Consider the following 23,832-nt stretch of genomic DNA (forward strand, 5'->3'; position numbering starts at 1 on the left):
TTCGGCTGTTTCCTCCTTCAAACCGTCCAATAACGCTATGTAATAGTCGCTGTTGATTGTCCTTCCTATTTCAAGGTAGTCAAAGAAAATTATTCCATGCGCATCCCAAAATACAGACGCCATAACCTTGCCAGCCGACTGTTCAGTTTTCCCACGCTTTGGAGCATTTGTCGTATGCAGTCTACTTGGATGACTGTCGATTGGACTTCGGAGTGAAATGGTGGAGCCATGTTTCATCCATTGTCACATATCATTTGCAAAAACTCGGGTTTATTACTCATGATCATCTTCAAACGCTGCTCCGAATCATCAAGTCATGATTGTTTTTGGTCAAAAGTGAGCTCACGCGACACACACTTTGCACAGAGCTTTCTCATACCCAAGTATTCGTGAATTATATGATGTACACGTTCAGTTGATATCTTTAGAGTGCCTGCTATTCATTCAATTTCAATTTACAGTCATTCAAAATCATTTTGTGGACTTGTTTAATATTTTCGTCGGTAACAACCTCTTTTGGACCTCCACTGTGTTCACCGTCGGTGCTCATTTCGCCACGTCTAAACTTAGAATACCAATCCTTGAGAGATGATTTTCCTGGGGCAGTGACCGGAAACTCAGCATCAAGCCAAGTTTTTGCTTCAACTTTACTTTTTCCTTTCAAAAATCAATATTTTATAGACACGCGAAATTTGTTTTTATCCATTTTTTGACAATAACAAAAGTTGCTTCACTCAAAATGATCAGATCTGGATATTCTAATAAATCGATCTGATGTCTGGAGATGTGATGTGACTAACGTGTTTACATTAATAGCGCCTCGTTTATATCGGAAAGGGATTGAACTACCTGTTCAGTCACTGCAATAAGGCGTTAATTATTTTCGTAAAATAAAATATTTTTAACATAAAATTAACGTTTTTGTCTTAGCCTACATATTTCTTAACTTATATACACGAACTGGAAATATGGGCTTGTAAATATGTTGGCGCAACTGTTCTCGACAACCATAACCACAGACAAGTTGTGTAATTAGCACAGAAGATCCACAACCAGTTATCCCACCGCCAGATAGAGCGCGACTGGTCGTTGATAATGTGACCCGAAAAGAAAAACAAAAACGACGAAAAGGAAAAAAGTGAACTGGAAGAGGAGGAAAAAAAGGCGACAGGACGAAGAAAAGAAACCGGCAAAAACGTACCGAGTCACAGAACGTCGACCCCAACGGGCGAAACACGACAAGAAAAACCCCATCTCCATCTCACCGTCTTCTCCTGACGCCACCGACCGATTCGAGCCGGCCCACAATTCAAACGGCAAAAAGTCTCGTCGCCAACAGTCAGTTACTTGGATTACGGCGGCACGGTCGGTAGCTGGTGGTGATTGGCTTTACGGCTTCGTTATCGTTCGTATTGGTTCGGCTCCGTTGGACATCGCGAGAATTGAGCGTATTGGATAGTGATAGGGGCGCATAATGTTTGGCTTTGGACTTATATTATGTTTTTGTACGCTGGTCATGCTAATGACAGCCTCCGGTAAGTTTTCAGATAACAAAATATTATATACTTAATTAATATGCGTACAAAAACATTCATATTCGATTTACTAGTGATCCTCCTGACTAATTTAAAAATGATATTAACTAAAACTTGCTTTTATAGTATTTTCATTACAAAATAACAAATGTATGAAATCATATATAAATATATGTAAATAGATATATGTAAAATGTAAGTATTAATAAGTGTAAATTACTACTTCACTGAATATTACAACAAAGTTTCATCAAGTATGATTATTTTCAGAACTGTAACATCTTCAGAACATATAAACATAAGTATAGAATAATACATGAAGTAATACATGTTTGTATATTAAAACAGCGAATATATAAGAATAAAGCAATTTTGAAATTGATATTTGACTTTAGCGTGAATATTAAAACAATAACGAACACAATTAGGTAATTTATATTTCAAAATTTAGAATTGTATATTAAGAAATGTATTTACAATAATTAAATTAACTATTGATTTTCCAAAACTTAGGTCTTTAAAGTAAATAGTCAAGATAAAAACTTTGAGAATTATCCATCTCCATAGTATAGTACATGGTTTAGTACAATGGTATACTATGTCTCCATGATAATCTCAATTTATAAGAGTCTTCAGACATCAGACGAAAGCAATATTGTGATTTTGGAAAACCAGATATCTTGTAAGAAAGAAAAACCGACGATTCTTGATATTCTCGAATTTTTTTAATCTATGTTGGGATGAAATGTTCACATTACGTCGGGTTTTTCTTTCACAGCTGTACACACCTTTAGACAAAGTGGACACATTATTTTCTTCTCTTTCTCTGCAAAAAAAATGCAAAATATAACTTTACGTAAAGATACTATTCTTAATCATTTCTCATCCCAACTTGCCATGATTCTTTAATAATTCCAACAGTACGGGAATAGCCAAAACAAAAACACACAAATCACTCACTGACTAAAATTATATAACTTCGTATAATAATGTTTCAATCACTATCTTGCCGTTTTATTATCGGTTCAAATGTAACAAAAAACATTCATTTAATTTTAACGAATATTTATCCTTCATTTTATTTTATAAACTTAAAAGAAGAAAAACCTTTATTCTCAGCGAGATTTGATCTTAGTTCGTTATTGTCGGCGAGCTAAACTCTTAGGCCGCACAGCTTTGTTTATGTTAAGTGTCACCTAACTGACGACTATTCCAGGATGCTTGATTTGGAGGTTTTTAATTTTTTTGGAATATATTTATTTCTAGGGCTTATCACACAAATATTAGGCCTAAAAATTATTCCCCGATATAAGCTTTAACACTATCAAATTTCACAAATCTAGGTGTCCTCGCTTTCTTCAAAAAGGGGAGTAAAATTTTCACTAATGCGATTAATATATAGATAAATGACTGATATCTTCATCTGAAAATAATATTTCTACAAAGAGAAAATCACGTTATTTTTGTAACAAATGATAAAACAAAACATTTAACAACCAAGTAAAACAAAGGAGTGTTAATTCTGAATAAATTATATCTCTTTTTTCGTACAGATTTCTTATATAAGTAAATAATGTGGCCATAACCTTTAATATATCACTCACTGTTGATCAACCTATATAATAGTTTAGTTTGACATTTAGATGATGATATTAAATTGATAAAATGAAAATCAACAAGTTTACATCCATACATTCTCTAAAACATAATATGTTTTAGTATTATCATGTAAAATTCAATGTTCTACAGTAATTTTAATTTAAACAAGATAAACTCCTCAAAATATAACAACACCAGATATATATAAACCAGAGAAACTTAAAAACCATGAAACTAAAAAATACATAATTTGATGTTACATAATTCTCACTGGCATTTTTAAGATATTAATAATATAAATTATTTTTAAAAATGTTCTTAGTGTAATATAAAAATTAGGATATAAACATTGATGATATAGAATAGGTAAATATTTTACAACAGTTTGTTTTGTTTCGTAGTCTTTAGTTACATTTGAAACCTACTTATATACTTAAACTTGAAATGTAAAGTATGATTCAACCAGTAAAAATGTTAAAACATCATTAATTTTTCTATCAGAAGGTTTACTTAAAAGTCTACGGTGTGCCTTTATCTGTTTTGGTACAAAAACTTAGTCAAAATAAAGATGTTTTCGATAAAATTTCAACGTTCCTTGTTACGAAAGAGTATTTTAAGACCGACTCAACTCTGTCACTAGCCAATTAATCTGAATGAAGTATATGTAACATTTCTAGGTTTTATAGAGGTGCGGTATTTCTATAAATGTTGAAAATATGTTTTTATTATTTCAGTTCGATATATTATTTATCAAAGTGGCATATGTTCTATATATTCATTATTTCCCGCTATTTCCATGTTTTCTGGAGACTTTACCAGAACTGTTTACGTGCGTTTTATAATTATATCATAATTATAATTCATACTAAGAATATACACAACATAACATAAGGAAAAAACTGTACAGCAATATTTTATTGAATAAAAGTATATTGATCGGTATACAAAGTATATTGATCGGTATACAAAGTCATATTTTTTCTATTGAACACAAAACCGAGAAATTAGTTTTGGTATTCCAAAAGTAATGAATGAAAGAAGATATGAAGATTCTTGTCATAAGCTAATGGGATTATTTATTCAGCGATGCAACAAAGTGATTTTGCATAAAATAATGCTTTATCAAATGTTTCAAAACCGAAGAAAACCTATTTGAAGGTGTCCTTTTACATCCACCGTGTTGAAGAATCAATTTCGAAACTGCATAAAATAATTACAGGTCTTAGGAAGATGATTGAAAATAATAAAATAGCTTAAAAATATGCGTCTTTTTCCGATATGTTATTCAAAGGATGCAATTTCTAACTAAGCACTACTACCCTTTCTATATCCCTAAAGGCTTGCTGCATAATTAAAATTCTACCACAAAATGGGTTTTATATGTTATATAATATATTCCAGTAAAAATAATGGTTTGCGGAAAAAGTTTTTTAGTTTATTTATTACATTATTACTAGTAGTTTCTGGCTTATCCAAGACTCTGAAAAAACTGTACTGCAATATTTTATTGAATAAAAGTATATTGATCGGTATACAAAGTCATATTTTTTCTATTGAACACAAAACCGAGAAATTAGTTTTGGTGTTCCAAAAGTAATGAATGAAAGAAGATATGAAGATTCTTGTCATAAGCTAATGGGATTATTTATTCAGCGATGCAATAAAGTGATTTTGCATAAAATATTGCTTTATCAAATGTTTCAAAACCGAAGAAAACCTATTTGAAGGTGTCCTTTTACATCCACCGTGTTGAAGAATCAATTTCGAAACTGCATAAAATAATTACAGGTCTTAGGAAGATGATTGAAAATAATAAAATAGCTTAAAAATATGCGTCTTTTTCCGATATGTTATTCAAAGGATGCAATTTCTAACTAAGCACTACTACCCTTTCTATATCCCTAAAGGCTTGCTGCATAATTAAAATTCTACCACAAAATGGGTTTTATATGTTATATAATATATTCCAGTAAAAATAATGGTTTGCGGAAAAAGTTTTTTAGTTTATTTATTACATTATTACTAGTGGCTTCCGGTTTATCCAAGACTTTGAGGAACAGTATTATTTTGACATAGACATGAAAATGGAGTCCTCACATCTCCTTGCAATTCTTTTGATTTTCTGAGTGATAATGGGGATCTGAACGTCTCGATGTAAGTAATCCGTCCTGTAGTATCTAAGTTCAGCTATAATACTTTTCGGGACTTTTTTCTATTGTATTTTAACACTTGTATTGTATTTATATTATTTTTTGAGGAAAATCCTCATAATTGAATTCCCTACGTTCACATAGATTACAATATGATTACAAACACTACTTATTTTTTACTATTAATTATGATTTTCTTCCAATTAACCAATACATTTAACTATATTCTAACTTCTGTTCTTTCCTTATCTTTTTTACATGTTCCTTCCAAAATTTTCGTTTTTTAATTAAGATTTTTATGGCGAATTTATTCCTGTAAATGTGTTTAATCCATGACCTTTTGACACTTTTCTTCTGAAATTTCTGAGCCTCTTTTTAAACTTCATCCCAGTCATCTCCATCAATTTTTACCGAGTCTCTAAATAGATTGTAGCCATTTTGCTTGATAGGTCGAAATAGATAAAGAGTATGTAAGACTAAATTGAAATAGATTGTGATAAGCAACCTAAAATGTGTATTGAAATAATTATGTAATGCTTCTACCGTACTATTGATGTTATATTTCCGATGGGCCAAAATACCTACAATTTCACTGCAAAATACCAATCTCCAACAAAACCTCAACCTACATGAGATTAGCCACAGATTGGGGAATTGCGCACAAGCTTGCAATGCTAGATGTAATAGATACAATAGATACAATGTCTGCTTCAATCGCATTACACATTCACATTATAGAGCCCAACAAAGGATTTAGCAGTTTTGCCAAGTTGGAGCAGCTCTTGATGAAAAACTATTTTTCCCAATCTCAATTGATTGGGGCTTTGCATGTTTGTTGTTAAGCCTCTCTGGGCTTAGATCATGATCTTTATTATACAGGGAGACTATTAAATCCGCTCCATTGAATTATTCATTGTTAATTTATGTGATATCTAAATTTGCAACCCCCTTTGGTATCCAGCCTTACGTAAATGATTCTAAACTATTTCATGGCCAATGTTTAGTGTGGCGACGATGAGATGTCTTGGTCTACCTCAGTATTTCTAAGAATTTCGTCGACTTTTTATCGACTGTCCGACCAAGGCGAGGTTCACCTTTAACATCGACATTTCCGAAACGAAAACGAGCAAAACCAATTTTATTTACTTAAGTACAAGTTTTGGCGAGCCTGCACTGCATTTTTCCTTCTTCGTTGAGTCTCTATTGAATAAGTAATTGAAGAACAAAGATCTGCATCTGCAACTTTAAAAATATCTATTAGAATATATATTAGAATTATCTATTAGAAGAAACACAATAACTTTTCCGCAACCTAAAATAAGAAGAACTAATTCAATATTTAAAAAAATATATAGGCACCAATTTGTTTTCATATAAAAACATTTAAGCTATTAAATTGTGCTAAAGCTATCTAATATAACTGTATATTGACATTCCCAAAATATAAGATTGAAATATTGAATCATAATAGTTTTCCGTTTTCTATTCCTATTATCAAGTTTGAAGTTTTTTTTGTTCTGGCCTAAAAACCAGGCGGTGGAATGCATGACGCATACCTGGTCGCGGAGACTTGCCCTGGAGTGACAAGTTGGACCGGGTTATGTGGGACTGCCTCTGGGCTTACCAATACACTAAACTGAAACCGCCTCACAGTTGACCCCTATGGATCACTACTGCTACTGCATTAGATTTGGGGATATGGCACCCACTGATCGGGCAGCCGTTATTGGGCACGAAGGCCCGGCGATTCTATTGATTCGCGAACCTGAGTTAACACACAACTGGATACTGTTGTAAGGGGGCAAAAGTTATGACTGTAGCGACGGGTGAGGTCGTTTAAGCCTGGAAAAGGGGGGAGCTTGGCGGTGACCAGTTGTTGTTTGTGAAATGATTGAGATATGAAGTGCTTGATTTCTGGAGTGTCAGTTTCCCTATGGATTTGATTATTTCTGACAAACCATGGAGCGTTTAATATTCTCCTGAGGAGTTTATTTATGCAAAACTTGAAGCCGTTTGACCTGGTTGGGTGTAACAAACTTGAAGTAGACATTAGATCCGTAGAGGGGTACGGATCGAATTAACATCTTGTAAAATAAGCATTTGATGGAGATGGGAAGTCTGCTGGAAGGGCAGATCAGAGAAGATAGCAGGTTTGCTATCCCCGAACCTTTTTGGATTGCTTTCTGGATTTGGGAATGCCAACCGAACCGCCGGTCGAAGTGAAGACCTAGGTACGTGACGTTATCCAGCCATGGAATTATTGCAAGTTTGAAATTACGTTAAAGCTAATTAGTTTCGGTTAGAGCTATTTGCGAGAGTTTTTTTTCATTTCTTGTCATCTGTAATTCATGAGCATCGATGCGTACTCTGTACTTATATCAGTATTTTGTATTCAACGGATATTGCTCCTTGTGCAATTATCTTCAATTTATTTAGGTATTTCATATCACACAAAAATTTAAACCAAACCTAATTTAAATTTATATGGTGCATATATAACTTCCAAATGTGATTATTTCATATTTATTTCAACTTGATGATGTATAGTGTTTAAAATATGAGTAAATATAACGGATAACAGTTTTCAGTATTTTAGTGAAACATACTAATAAAACATTTCGTTCTTTCTCAAGATATAGGAAATTCCTAATAAAGATAACGACAAAAAATGCCAATTTTTTGCATAGTCTCTCAATTTATTAAAGTTAATCAAGCATGATTTCATAAAGAATTACGTAATCTTCAGTATATCCGTATTATTTAATATTTGTTACAGCTGTATAATAATTTGTATATAAATTAAAACTAACCTAAGAAAGTAATACTGCACAAGATCGTTTATAACTTTTCTTTAAATTAAAAAAATATTTTTCTAGTGACATTATTATTGGTCGATATGGTAATGTAACTTTAATAAATCAAGTAAAATGGAGAAGCGACGAAACTTGATGTCCAAGAAAATACATTTCTTCATACTGTGAGACGTGATATTTCTAATAATGTAACAAATTTTTCAAGGTTGTTCGATACACTACCTTAATTTCTGTTACCTTCACCCATCTACTATTTCTCTCACTCTAACATATATTATCGGTTTGATGGTGAATGGATAAGATATAAGAAATAACACACCGATGGAATTATAATTTCTATACGTTTGTGTTTGGTTTTTTTTAATCTGTGTAATTTCTAATTCAGAGTCAGCGTTTATCAATTATCATCAGAAGTTGATTAATTAAAATTGATATTTTTGATGACAAAATCTTGATGATGTTGATCAGACTTGTTCGCAATTAAGTTGAACTTATTGGTGTGTACTAGCATCTTAAAATGTGAAACAGGGCTCAATTCTGATAAAAAAGTGTATTTTTATTAAATATTGTTTTGTTTTCCTAGCCCTCAAAATTCTGCCCAATGGGCAATCTTATATGATTTAGGTTATATAATAACATTTAGTTCTAGTCTGCATAGCATTAATATTAATTTGTTAGAGGTGTAATACGGTACATCGGCAATGGCACTTTAGTTTGGAAACAAACAGTATAAAATCCCAAATATACTTATCTACGGAAACAGGTCTTTTATCTTTATAATCTTTATCCGCTCTTTGTTATTGCCCGGTTTACAAGCCTGCCTCAAATTTTACCAAATAACCAGCAAAAGATGCTGCTGTAGATTTTCATCTAACAAACGGCATCGTTATTATTAACTGGCAACCTCGTTACGTATCAAATTAAACAATCTTTCTTTCACGGAACTTTTACATATGCTGATTATATCTCTAAAGGTGTGTTTTAGACTGAAGTGGTCTATAATCCAAAACTGCTAACATATAACTAAATATACGGACAAAAAATATAAGTAAATGTTGCACATTAAGGCTTTATTGCAGAAAGTTGTGTAAATAATTATTCTTCATCGTGTTGCTAATAACGACACGTCTTTTGAAACCTCCAGGAGATCTGTTTGGGATAATTGATTCAATGTTTAGGGTAAATTATATCGCTCTGTGAATGGAGGTAAAACGAAATGAAACAGTGGTGTTTACATTATGTGACCGTTATATATTGGCAATATAAAAAAAATGTGAAAAATACAATTAGATAAAATGGATTGCAGCGGTGTTACCTGGAGACGAGGCTTGGGCAGTCGATGGTGGCACGTCTAAACCAAACGATGGTTGAGCACTGAATTAATCGAAATACCCTTCAAAAACATCCCAGATAAACGTCTCGGCGTTGCCAGCTATGCGTTATCGGGTTCTAGTTGGCGCTGCTGGCACCCCGCCCGTGTTCAACATCCGGGATTATATTTTTGGGTATTTTGTAGACCGTTATTCTACGATGTAAAATTCAACATGCCTCTAGGTCGCTACAAATGAAGATAAAGTGGTGTTTTATAGCCTCAAATTTTGATATCCTAGTGCTAAAAGAAAAATATGTTGTGTAGATTGACATAGGTTTTGATTTGAATATGCTAACACTACTGCTAACAAATTTCTTTAAGATTAATCCACAGTCCTGGTATATATGAAATAAGACAAACAACAAAGAAAAATGTTAAACAACAAATAAAATTAAAATAGATTCGAGAACTGGAATCAAAAGGCACTCCCTAATTTATTCTGATAATGTTTCAAACCGATTCTAAACATGGGGCTTTGTATCACTGCACTGCAGATTCATTCAGAACTATTTTATGTCACAGGATCGAATTATTTATTATTCTTTTAAATGCCGGCACCCCGCGACTCGAATTGTAATGACGTCTGTTTAGTATGCTACACCATCAAGCGCACCAGAAGACGTAAACGTTATATAAGTGTGTTAAACATTCACAATATATTGCAAAAACATTTTGTTCAGAATCAAGGGCGCCTATTTTCGGTGTTCTTGAATCAATATCAACAAATATATTAAAAATACAAATAATAAAATGTTCAAATTTACTTTAAAAACTATTTTAATTTGCAGAAAAAAACGGTTAGTAGAAAAAGAAACCGCCAGCTCAAATCTATTGTAATATAAACCAAATCCACATCTATACGTCTCACTCATCATACCATTTCATGTAACATAACTACACTTAATTTCAATACGCAGGACCATATTAGTCGTGCAATATAACGTCTCCCTCCTAAAGAAACAACCAAATAAATGTACGTAGTTGTTAACCCGTCTCGTCAACTTATAGTCGTGGTAACGTTTTCTGTGACTACTGTCTATACCTTTGTCCGAAAGTTTACCATTGAAGTCTCAAAATGCAATGCTCGAACATCATAAGCGCTACGAAACATTGACGTCACTTAACTTTCCTAACCATCATTTCTGCATTCCAACTTTTTACGCGCTTTATTTAGATTATTTATCTTATATTTCACAGTTAAAATGTTGGTTTTATACAAATAACGGAAAGAAAAGATAAATAAATAATTTGAACTAGGATTAATCAAGGAAAATAAATTAAATTGCGAGCAAACGATTATTCGATAATACTGTATTATCGTCACTGAAATAATAATTTTAAAAAGAGTACTTTATCTAATTGAAGTGAGTGGGTATTCCAGACACGCTAACCATGAAACGAAACTAATCATGTGATAAAATATTGAAGAAAATTAAGTAAAATACTGTCAATATAACACTTGGCAAGTGACTCTTGGGGACTGTGAGAATAGTATTATGAAATCAAGTGCCCTATATTTGCTAAGACAAATCAATTGTATCGATGGTAAACCTACTGAAAAATGTCCCAATGATTAAATTCTGCATGAATTCTTTAACAAATTAATTTAATGAATTCTTTAAAATGAATTCCTCTCTGCTTAGTTTATTTTACTTGAACACTGTTACTTGTTAACGTAAGTAATATTGGAGAGGTTTGAAACTTATTTTATGTCTTTTAAATGTTTTGAAATTTTAAAAATTTGTTGTAAAATTTGATTAAACCACATTGCTAGTGAAGTATAACTCATGAACCATCTATTGTACAAGGAATCAGATATTTGATTTTGACTTCTCGTAATCTAATGATGATGGAATTTAATTAACACTTATTTAAGTTTTAAAATAAATTAATATTTTTCTTTAAATTTTGAAAATATAATCTGTAGTGAACAGCAGTGAATGTTCAATGAGTTCACTTAGAAGTCAATTTCCTTCCGTGTAGCTGGCATTCGAATCGTGTAGTAACATATACTGATTTCATGGACACTTTCAGACAAACTGTCTAATGCGACCAAAACAACTACGTCAAGCCCAGATTTGGAGCGTTTAAGCTAGCGTTTGAAATTTTACTATTTCAAACGTGATTTTTTTGCAGAAATAACTTTTATTCCGGGTAAAGTAAGTACGTAGACTTGACATAAAGTAGATTACTTTATAAATATTATGGAAAGTAGCCCATTCCAATAGTTTACGGCTGAAAAACTGAGTTACTACTATCCGCCTTTGGTGGACGTTCAACTTGAACTGCAAGCTACTATCCAAATTCCAGTAGATTATGTCAATTTACTAGTCAAAATGGTTATCTTATATCCTGAACTGCTTATGCCTCATATTCACGCACTAGGACTTTGATACTTAGACTATACATTATCAAAATTTCCAACAATTCGTTATTTTTTAACAAACACTAGAATATATGTATTTTTGACAATGAATAAGAATAAACAAATGCCTCTGCAAACGATGCTTTGAAGGTTTATAGGCTAACTAGTTCAAAAGTGATCGTAAAAGGACTTTGTTAGCAGTAGCATTCGAGGCATTTTAAGATTTTGTGCATTTCTATGAATCAGAATATTATTATTGTAGTATTTTAGATTAATTAAGTACAAATATTACCATTTAAAAATTCAATGAATCAATGACAAATTGTGTCAACATCCAGCATACTCTCCAGATTTATTCCCCTGTGACTTTTAGGTCTCCTCATTTATAGAAACGCATTTTTCTGCGCACTACCGATCTTTTTAAGAATAATGGTGAAGAATTCTTCCAGATACAACTGCATTTCCCAGCAAGCACTGATAAATAATTATAAACATGATTTATTTAAAATAATTGATTATGATGTTATTCCTTATTACACAAAATATTATCATGCCTTATAACTTTAGATATAAAAAACGATATAAATTTCTTTGATATATAGAGTTTTCCTTGATATTACAGCTATGTTTAAATAAAAAATTGTTGTTAAATTTTTAAATTAATTCTTCTTTGCGTCTGACGACCTTTGTTCAATTTATGTAACACACTTTACTAACGAACTGTTAACTGCTTCTAAATATATCAGGATTGTGTATATTTTTACATACCAAGTATTTTCAGTCAAGGACTGATGAAAATTCATAAAAATCCAATTGTTTTATTTGTTTGCTATAACATCTCTTGTTAAAACATCAGATCTTTAATTAAAATATATTGCATTTTCCTCTTATTTTAAAATAATATTATAATTATATTTAATATAATTATTTTATTTATAAAGTACCTAAATATAATTCTAAAGGTAATTTATATATATTTCTCTCCGAGATTATATTATAAATGAAATCATTTAATTAATATGAGACAATCGATACATAGAAGAAAACTCCAAAGATTCAACTTGCTGTAGTTTCGATATGTGTGTCCAGTGGAAATATTGTTGAGGACTCAAAAATATTCATTTGGATTGATAAAATACACTACACTGTGGATTAGGGGTGTTGGCCACCGAAAAAATATCGATATATCGATATATCGGATATACCATATCTGAAAAATTCTATCATTAGACGTATATTGTCATTCATGAAATTGATAAAAAATATGTTTACAGCATATAAAATATGTTTACAGCATATTCTAGTTCTAACAGAATATCACTAATTTAAATATATGTGAGCAAAACCTAAATATCTATATATTTTTTATATATTCTGTATAAAAGACCTGCATATATTTTTACCAAAGTAAAAAATTTTAATATGTCGTGCTATAAATCTTAAAGGGTAGTTATTTTGTTAATTGTCGGTCCTACTTATATAATTGTCAATAAAAATATTGAAATATAATAAACCTAAAATATGTGACTTATTAAAGAATTAGAGCACAATAACAAACTGATGTAAAATATACAAGTTGTCTAAAGTCGAAACTAATACCTTATATTATTTATACGAGATATTATTCATAATAAAATTATCTATTATCGTTGTTACTTCCATGTTAAGGTTCGTATTCGAGACGTAGACAAGATATCTCTTATATATGTGGGTATGGAGTTTCATTTTAATGATTTTTCGTGTTCAAGATGTATCGCTCTGTCCGACAAGATTAATGATAACAATTTAGGGACATGTTAATCGTCACGTATGTTTACGAAAGCTGTCTTTTGCTCTATATTTAAAAATTATGTCTAAACACTATAATTAAGAAAATAGATATGCAATTTGATTTAATGTTAGTAAACAAAATATATAACGAAAATTAATTAAATGACCTATTGAACATTCTGGTTCATCAGCAAATGTTTCTGTTGGATTTACAGCTAAAACTAATAATGCTCTAAAAGATAAGATAAAAATGAATTAATATCAGCTGAGAAATTTTGAGTTTGCGTTTTGAAACCGACATTATTAATCAAATAATGTCCCTAATTGTAATTCAGATAATAATTCGAAAAGTCGTGATATAATTATCAAAATAAGATGGTATTTTCAATAATATTTTAAGTATTTGTACTCTGATCATTTTTTCACTTTAAAAAACGATGTATTGTAAAAAATTGATAGAATATATATTTTCCAACATTGTTCCACAACTTTTTTCTTCTGGCAACATAGTGATATCATATTGAAAGAACGAGGTTGGTTTTTACTTGGCGTTTCATTAGAGTTCTTCAGAATTTTGGAATCGTGTAACTTCCAAGGGATGCTGCATCTATCTGATCAAGTAATAATCAGAAAGCGCTATAACGATTGAGGATGGTATTCCCAATCGACCTACAATAATATGGTAACCGTTTCCTCCCCTTAGATATTCACCATCGCATGTAAGAGTATGGAAACAGTTAATTCACTAACTACTAACATGTTCTTTGGGTGTATTAGCTTGGTTTTCTTCCAATAAGTATTATAATTCATTGTCTTCGACCTATTTGGTCGTCTGGGCTGTTCTTTATCGTTGGAATAGTAATATATGTTATTTTATGTACAGAAATATTGAAACATCGAATTTAACAGTTAAGTTAGGTTGTTTACAATGATATATCCTACAATGATATATCCTACAAACTAACATCCAAGAATAAAAGATTGAATCGAACTGAATTGAGTTAAAATGAGATGATCAAAAATAGCAAATCCTACAATGTTATTTCAGGAGATACAAATGGACTTAAGCTAAAAGCAAAAGCTATAATGTGTAGCTCTATAAGCATGTATTAAGATATTGTAGAGACGCTGAACTTATTATATCTTTAAAACCCTTATAAACCATATTGATATATAAATTAACGTTTATTAGAGAACTCATATGAGTAACGAATATACAACTACTATTCATCTTTTAATTTAAACATGCAAATTATAGGCCAAGTTAATATTATTACTGCAAAGTAAATGCCCAATAAATATACAGAGATAGTAGAGGAATATTGAATTGATTTTATCCTCAGTAAATTTGCATTTTTCATTAAATAGACTGAACATTTTCACTCAGTATGCTGCTGCTTTTTATAACCACTTAACTAGAACACACTTCAATTAAATAAAGTCATTAATAATTTAGATAAATCAATATTAACCTCTGTTTGTAGCAAAAATTTTATATTTCGTCACCTTTATTTTAAAAACTAGTACAATTTGCTGCATTTATTTCAAAACAGTGAGTAGATACACGTCCTAAAAAAAGACAATTTATAACGGTTTAACCTGTGTGAACTTCATTTCTTTTCTGCTTTACCGATTCTACAGCCCGGTAAACAAGACAGCCAATCTAGAATAATAAGAACGGCGTTAAATAACAATGGATATTCTTATCATGTAGGCCGTGCGATTATCATTTATACAACATGTATATAGTTCAAGCTTAGAGTTTGTATCTTTCGAGTTCATGTTAGCATATTCTTAGCGACCAATACGAATTTATTTTATTATTATGTGTATTTTGAATAGTTAGCTATAATCTAATAATAATATATTACGTATTTGAATTTTAATTGCTATTGATAATTAAAAAATAAGTACTATTTACGGTTTCTATTCTATTTAACGTTGTCAAATAATGTTTATTCGCAGTAAATAGCATAATGACCCATGATGGTAATTAAAAATCAATTTACAAGGAAATGGGCTTTACTAATTAGTAAAACGTATATGAATCAAAACAAACAGCAGCATCAGGACTATAGACTACTCCTGTCAATAATACAAATAGTATAGTATAACCCAAAGAGGGTGCATAAGCACAATTAAGCATGTTTAAATAAATATGAAAAGGTTCTATTATATATTTGTGATGGTTAATAATGATCACTGTCATTTACAATTCATCAAAAAAAAGCGCTATAACTTTTGACTGAGTCAACAAATGATATTAACTTTATATCTATAATGATATATGAAGTGTTATATTTAAAACACGCTATTTCTTTCTATTAGTATTTACTATATAAATAATTATATGATCTATTAGGAAAATCCGAGATTACATTTTATTTTCCCCAACTTCGTATATATGTTCACGGCGCCTCTTGAAAAAATTGTAGCAAATATAAAATTATAAGACCAATTTATATAACAAAAATATTCCAAAATAGGTCAAAAAATTTGTCCATGTATTTCTTTCTTCATTAAAAACATTCATTCATTTTATAAAACATCCAAGAATAAATATGATATTTTGAACGTAGCATATGGGTTAAGCTTTTTTGTCTGCAAATGAATTTTAACAATAAAAAATTATCTACCAAATTTGATAGTTATAATATGTTTCTAGAACTATTTTCAATTTAATATTATTGGCTTTTAAATAAAAATTGTTATTTTTATTTATTATATTATTTATTATTATATGTCAACTGAACTATTTATTGTTTTAAAGAAGAGCAACAAGACATGTTACAAGACTTATGGGTACACTCTTACAGCTCGAACGTAAAGTTCAACCGCAATTAACGTACCCATCAGATATAACGTCTATACTATATATATATATATATATATATATATATATATATATATATATATATATATATATATATATATATATATGCGATATAGCATGGTTTGGCACACAGTTTCAAAATACTGAAACATTTTGATGAAGATTGAAACGCTGCTAAACTAACATTTCTATATTACCAGAAATATAGAAGAAAAGTTACAGAAAATAATGGAAAGTATTTTAATTAATTGTGTGTCAATTGCGTGTTACATTGTGTACAACTCTTAAATAGTTTATTTGCATCTCTCAAAGCATCATTAGATATTGTGCAGTATGTCTATAATATTCAACATATTCAACATATTTAGAATCTGAGGCTTCTACTTATTGTTTAAATATCTTTTAAACCCAAAACAGCAACTATAAAGATTATCCTACTATGTGCATATTCTAATAGAAATGAATTGAAAAATGGAAGTGATAACCTCAATAGGGTATAGAAAATCGATTCTTTGTTAAGCGCTATAGCTAACCAAACGGGTAGCACAAAACTGACAGGCAAAAATAAAGCATACCAAGCGAGACAACCAAACTGGGCCTTGACCTTTTTTTTACTAGCGAACCGTACACCGAACGTTAATGAAATCAATTAAAAGAACCTGTATTTTCTAAGTCTGGACTGGTGTAAAGTTAAGCAGAAGAGCATCAAGAAAATAAGATTGCCAAGGTAACAAACTACACATTTACAGCAACATCGACAGACAGAAGAAAAGCAACAGGTTTATACTTTAATACGGATTGATGCATTGATATGTTCTAATTTTAAATGTTAACAAATATGATTTGTATTTCGTAGTTCTTTTGATGCATTATTGATTAATACAATTAGTAAAATTAGACAAAATTCTTCCAAATACACTTATTGTCATTATCAATATTTACTCCAACTTAAGCTTAAATTTATTCCTAACTAATTATAATATCTAATTATTATAATATCTAATCAATTATAATAAGCTCTTGATAGTAAATAAGAGTTTTACATCGATCCTCAATCACTGCGATATATAAAATGATTAAAGCAGTTTAAATTCGAATATTATATAACACTTGGATTTCACTTGATTAAACTTTTTTTGTTAAATGTTGCCGAATATTTAATAAAAGTAGCACAGTAACAATGTTAAAGTATTTTTTTTATTAATCTTATTCAGCAATCGTAATAATATGCTGACTAACAGTAGCTAAAATAATATGGAGAAGACAATCTAGTTGACAATAACTCACAAAAAAAACTGTTTCACAACTAACTTTTTTTTAACAAATGATATAAACTTGCCCCGAAAACGAATCAAAAGGACATTAATGTACATAAAAGCCATCTGGTTTGTGTATATGTTTCTTATTAATTGTTAGCTTTATCGCGTTCCTAAGATGATCCATCTTCCAAGCAGCCGTGCTAGAAATAGTGAACCGTCATAATGATTTAATGGTTTTGACGTCAAACAGTTGATCAAATTAAAAGTCACTTTAGTGGCGAGGTTTTCCAGATTATTTATTATTTCAGGTTTTAGTCACGTAGCTTAGCTGCTCGTATACTAAATAGAAAGTCGTCGTGAACTTCGTCTGTTATATTTTATGTATAGGTTATATTTTATATATGGGCATGGAACTATAATATTTTCCGCTTTCCTTTGTAATATTGAATGTATAATCAACACTTAAAAAGTACTAAAAAATAAAACGCTTTTTATAGCGCGCTTACGTTTAGTTGAATTAGTACATTAGGTATTAATAGTGCAATGAGAGCTAGCTGGAAAAGCATCACCAATCATGCAAAGAAGAAATAACCATAAACATATGATATACAAAATATATAACAAAACAAAAAGCATAATAATATCACCACATATAGAAATATATATTTTTTAATTGTCGGTAGCGTGTTTATGAAAATCATACAATTTCTAAAACATCACGAACAATAAACTCACCTAAAATGAAATATTTCAACAAGGTTCGAACATTTATTCAACTTCATTCGTTATGAAGTTGTACGCTTGCAGCTATCTGACGCTAACATTTTTTTTAACTTTTAGATGTCTCAAAATTAGGTATTAAAATTGAGTCGATTGATGCTATTTTAGTAAACTCTACTAAATTATAGAGATTAATGTAAAAATGACCACAGACTGATATATTCTCTATATCATTAAAGATGTTCTATTATATTTTCAGTTGCATGTGGTTGAAACAATATTACAATACTTAGAGAAGGTTGGAAGTTCAAAAAGGCTGCAGAATCAAGATATTCTAATAAGATATTATAATACAGTACTGTTTTTTTTATATAACATCTTTATTAGATACGCTTAGTACAATCTTAATCTTACAATTAATTTATTACTACTTTTCCTATGTACTTGGATAAATTAACAAGCAAGACGAGTGCGAGAATATACATCAGTATGTATTCCTCAATTATAAAATTATAATTATTTATTAATTATTAACTTATAGCTATAGTTTACACTAATAATACACACTAAATGTTTACACAAGTTCATATGGTATCTCCTGATATCCTACGCGCTGTCCAGCAGTGGTATTGCTTCCACTTTAGTATGATTTAGTAATCTTCTTTCGTGTTTCAAGGCGAAATCTTGCACAACTTCGCAAATCCATTTGATTTCCAGATCATCGTGTAGTTCTTCATTGGTTACATAGCGATAGGCATTAGTAATCAATCGAAGAACCTTGTTTTGACAAATCAGTATGACTAACTGATTTGAATTTTTAGTGCAACCTCATATTTGCGCCCATAGGTCCAAATTGGCTTTATAATTGTATTGTAGATCAACCTCTTTGATTTAGAGATCAAGTTGAGGGTATCTTCCGACTAACCAGTATAGTTGTTTTATTTTGGTTTTAATATGTTTTGCTTTTTGTCTAACGTGATGCTATACAGTACTAGTATATCAATCAGAAAATATATATCAAATGTGTCGTTGTTCATACTGAATATCCTAATTCTTTTACATCTGTATATCCGCTGTCATACTACGGTTCCAAAATAGAGTGTTGCGTGCTATTATCGATGCTCCCTACTATGTTTCAAATAAAGTGATCCAACGCGATATTCCTCTAGATCCAATAACGACTGTAATTCAACGTGTTTGCGTGAAGTACTTCGAAAGAGTGTCTGTGCATGCCAATATACTCGCTAATCAGCTAAATATGCGAAGTAACAGTTAAGTGCATAGATTCTAACGTAGAAACATCTAACACCATCCGATCTGATTATTGGACATATATAGACGTTTTAAAATAATCTTTAGAAAAAGACTAATTAATTAAGATAGTATTTTATACAGGCAATCATTTAATGAAGTGATTTTCTACATGCCATATATATATAATATAAACATAACGCATACGTATTGCCCTCTGGACAAATTGTGGAACTACTAAGAGTAATAAAAGAAATATCCGCTACATTGACATCAACCCAAGGGAATTAAAACGGTCACAAAAATAGTTTTACCGCGGTACAGAAACGCCATTATATTTTACGGTGTAATTCAATTAGTTTTGAAACCAAAAATAGACAATTTCCAACGCAAATTGAAAGTATCGGGCCGTGTACAGTGAGTCATAATTTTGTTCTGTCTTTCTGTCTTTGAAGAAGAAAATCGTCATGGCAAATAATTCACTTTCTACCAGTTGTGGCGTATAGGCGGTCTCAGGTGGGCCGGTGCAGTACGCGCGTTATGTTAAAAAAGGAAAACAGGGTCGTTGTTGATACGTCATTTCCATGCAATATTGGCGTCAGACTATGTAAAATATACGACCAATTGTTTAAAACATTTATGTACTTATTATACACGTTCAATAAATTCAACTTAATAGTGGAAACGTTGACATATTTATTTGTTTTAGCTAGATCGACAATGATGTGTAATAAAATATATTCAAATCTAGTGTTGAATAAGGGAAGTTTATTATATATGTTTCATATGTCCGATTCTTTAAATTCAGGAGAATTAGTGTTTTAATTTATATTTTCGATTGTCTGTAGGCAATAATGTGAATCTGAACAAAAAACAGACATGCCCGTAGTAATGACGGTGTCCCAGCTAGGTAATATCAGATGTCCAAATGAATTTTAAATTTATCAGTCACCAATTGGTATTCCAGAAATACCAATTCAGATCAATCATAGTAAAAGTTAAAATAGGAAGGATACTCTAAAATATAACAATCTTCTTTTGTCTAACATAATTTTCCACTGATACAATATTGCGGTCTTTTGTTATACTCCTTCTGAGATACTTTTTTTCTACTGCTTGTATCTTATTTTGATCCTTCCTTGACAATACCTATATCTGACATATGAATGTTAGGGTTTTGAATCGGTTTATAAATATTGGTAAAATATTAACAAACTAATATTGGTGAAAATTAAATTTTAAAATAACTTAAAAGTTAAGTTATTTAAGCAGAACTTGCTTTAAGATATCAGAAATATTTGCTAGACTATTTCTATAGTTTGTAATAAAGTTTCACCTAATTCTAATTGGAATATTAATTTAAAATGATTAATTTAATAATATGGTATGCCACTAAATTCAATTCAAGGAATATTTACGAGCTTCAGTTGAATAATATCCTATTCATTTTCGAAGTGTTATCGAAATTTTTGACTGTTCTCTATATTAAATATAGTTTCTATCAGAGGGAACAACAAAGAGAAAAATAGACAATAGAGCAATTTATTTCAATGCAGGTCTCTTATGACATTAAGGCCTGTTCAACAAAATTACCTTACTGTTCTACTACCTGAATTAATATGGTCTGCAATTTTCTACTCACATTTCCATGGTATACAGATTAGAGAGTTGTTTATAAGCTTCGACATTCACAAGTTTTAACAGTCGTCGGCTAAGTAACTGACCCGCTAAATTGCAAACTTCTTTCCAAATATGATCAAATGAACTTTAAAGACACTGATAATATAACAAAAAATCATCTTCTTTCCGTGATTTCGAGATTCTTGCTATTTTAGTAAATCTAAAAGAGAGCAACTATACGATCTTCCCAGAATAAATCAAATGACTCCATCAGTTTTGGTTTGTGTAAGGATTAAAACACGCTTTTGTTTTACTATTTAAAAATATAAGACTTTGCGACTTGTTAGATCAACTGTCCGATGTGTATTTTAATTTAAAGGAAAGTTTATAATGTAAACACTAATCACAAATTGAATACAAGTACTTGAAACAGAAGATATAGAAATCTCGCTCTACAGATGTGGTTGAATTAACAATACGTGTATGTTACAACGTAAATTCATTTTTCTAAAATAATTCTGCCTTTAAACGCCGTTTCAGAAACCTGTATTGGCAAAAAAATACAATTAAATATAATTAACGGGTAATTTATGAAGAATTTCTCTTAGATCTCCCGAAATTTATTTATATTGGTCATTGCCTACATATTAAGTTCATTAGCATTTGTAACAATTACATCCTGAACTTGTCACAAACGTGAATCATTATTTGCCCTGAATCTGGTACTAAGAACAATTGAAAAAGCGGATTCAGTAGTGAAAGTTTGACCAAGAGAGAGACGAGATTAACGGCAAAGGCGCAACATTAGTTATTCAAAGAAAAATATGAGCGCTATTTAGAGGTCAAACTAATTCATTATTAATATAAACACATTTAATAATGAACAAGCATATAAAAATATATATATTATGTATACATAAAAACATCATGAACTTGTTTATAAAATCACTACATAATCTCATTATAAATATAATTGAAGAGGGAGAAAAAATATTTTCCTTATTTTTCGAGCCATTTAGGCTTTTGATTTCTGTAAGACTTCTTTGAAAATAAACAAATAACATACTTTATATAAATATTGAATAATTCATGTACTTAGTAAAAATTTGCCTAGGGAGAAGATATTTTTCTTTTTTACTTCCAAAAATTGCTTATGGTTTATTGTGATAAGTGAGTTTTTAAGATATGGGCTGAAAATCCCGGACCTAAAACATATATGGCGCTAGTTTTATTATATTCACTGCCTTTTCAGTTAATTACTTGCCTCACATTTAAAAGAAAGCTGTTAACATTTCATGATATTCTACTCTTAAGTTTGTGAGTTATGGTGCCAAGAGTGCACTACTTTTGTTTTGACTGCAAACGCGGTCGTAGAAACACCGATGATTCAGAACGCAGTGGACGTCCAGATGAGGTAGTAATATCAGAAAACAAAAAAAAATCCACAAATTCCTTTTGAATGATGCAAAGTTGCGTGAGTTAGCTAACATCGTAAAGATATTAAATGAACGTGTTGGTTTTGCATGTCATGCATATTGCATGAACATTTAACTATGAGAAAGCTCTGCTCAAAGTGGGTACCGCGTTTGCTCACTGTTGACCAAAAACAAAAACGTGTTGATGATTCTGAGTAGTATTTGGCCATCTTTAAACGTAACAAACTGAAATTTTTGCATCGACATATGACAACAAATGAAACATGGATCCATCACTTCCCTCCGGAATCAAAAAGATCGTCATCTGAGTGGACAGCAACTGGTGAACCTCGTCCAAATCTCCCAAAAACACAACAATCGGCTGGAAAAGTTATGGCCTCGGTATTTTGGGATGTGCATGGTGTAATATTAATTGACTGTGTTGAGGAGAGAAATACCATCAACTGTGAATATTATATAACATTATTGGGGCGTTTAAAGGCCGAAATTCCAAAAAAACGACCATATAATGCAAAGAAGAAAATTATGTTTCATCAAGACAACGCACCGTGTCACAGATCAATCAAAACAATGGCAAAGCTACATGAATTGAACTTCGAATTGCTCCCACATTCACCGCGTCGTCAGTTTTCTGCCCCAGCGACTACTGGCTGTTCACAGATCTCAAAAAAATGCTCACTGGTAAGAAATTTCGCTCGAATGAAATGTCTATCGCTGAAACTGAAGCCTAGATTGAAGCAAAAGATAAACCGTTCTAAAAAAGTGATATTGAAATGTTAGAACGGTGCTGGAATTATTGTGTGATTAATGACGGAGACTAAAGTCAATTTTGAACAAAAAAACGCGTCTTATTTATTACACCCAGGCCCATGTGTTAATTGTATAATGAAGATTAAAAGTAGTTTTCTGGGGCATGGGTGGATTATCATTAATAGGCCCATTTTAAAAAATAATAATAAAGTTTTGTTACATTTAAATACGGCGAAAAGAATCTTGTGTTCCACATAATTGATAGAGAAACTCTATGGACCAAGTTTCCCTTTGTGAAACGCTGCTGAAACGATTAAAAGCTCCCGGACGGTGAAAAGTGGATCACTTACAACAAAAAT

General features: G+C 30.8%; 1 protein-coding gene across 1 annotated transcript in view; it reads left to right on the plus strand.

Moving 5' to 3' along the window:
* Positions 1 to 1,207: 1,207 nt before the first annotated feature.
* LOC143202576 (uncharacterized) overlaps positions 1,208 to 23,832 on the plus strand; it is a 102,739-nt gene continuing 80,114 nt past the window's right edge. Inside the window, exon 1 of the mRNA XM_076414187.1 lies at positions 1,208 to 1,535. Coding sequence (XP_076270302.1) covers positions 1,475 to 1,535 — 61 coding nt within the window. The 5' untranslated portion in view covers positions 1,208 to 1,474. The remainder of the gene's footprint in view (positions 1,536 to 23,832) is intronic.

This window comes from Rhynchophorus ferrugineus, unplaced genomic scaffold (assembly GCF_030347505.1).
Source record: "Rhynchophorus ferrugineus isolate W39M unplaced genomic scaffold, kcgeb_rfMv2 rfM9, whole genome shotgun sequence".
Classification (NCBI taxonomy): domain Eukaryota; kingdom Metazoa; phylum Arthropoda; class Insecta; order Coleoptera; family Curculionidae; genus Rhynchophorus; species Rhynchophorus ferrugineus.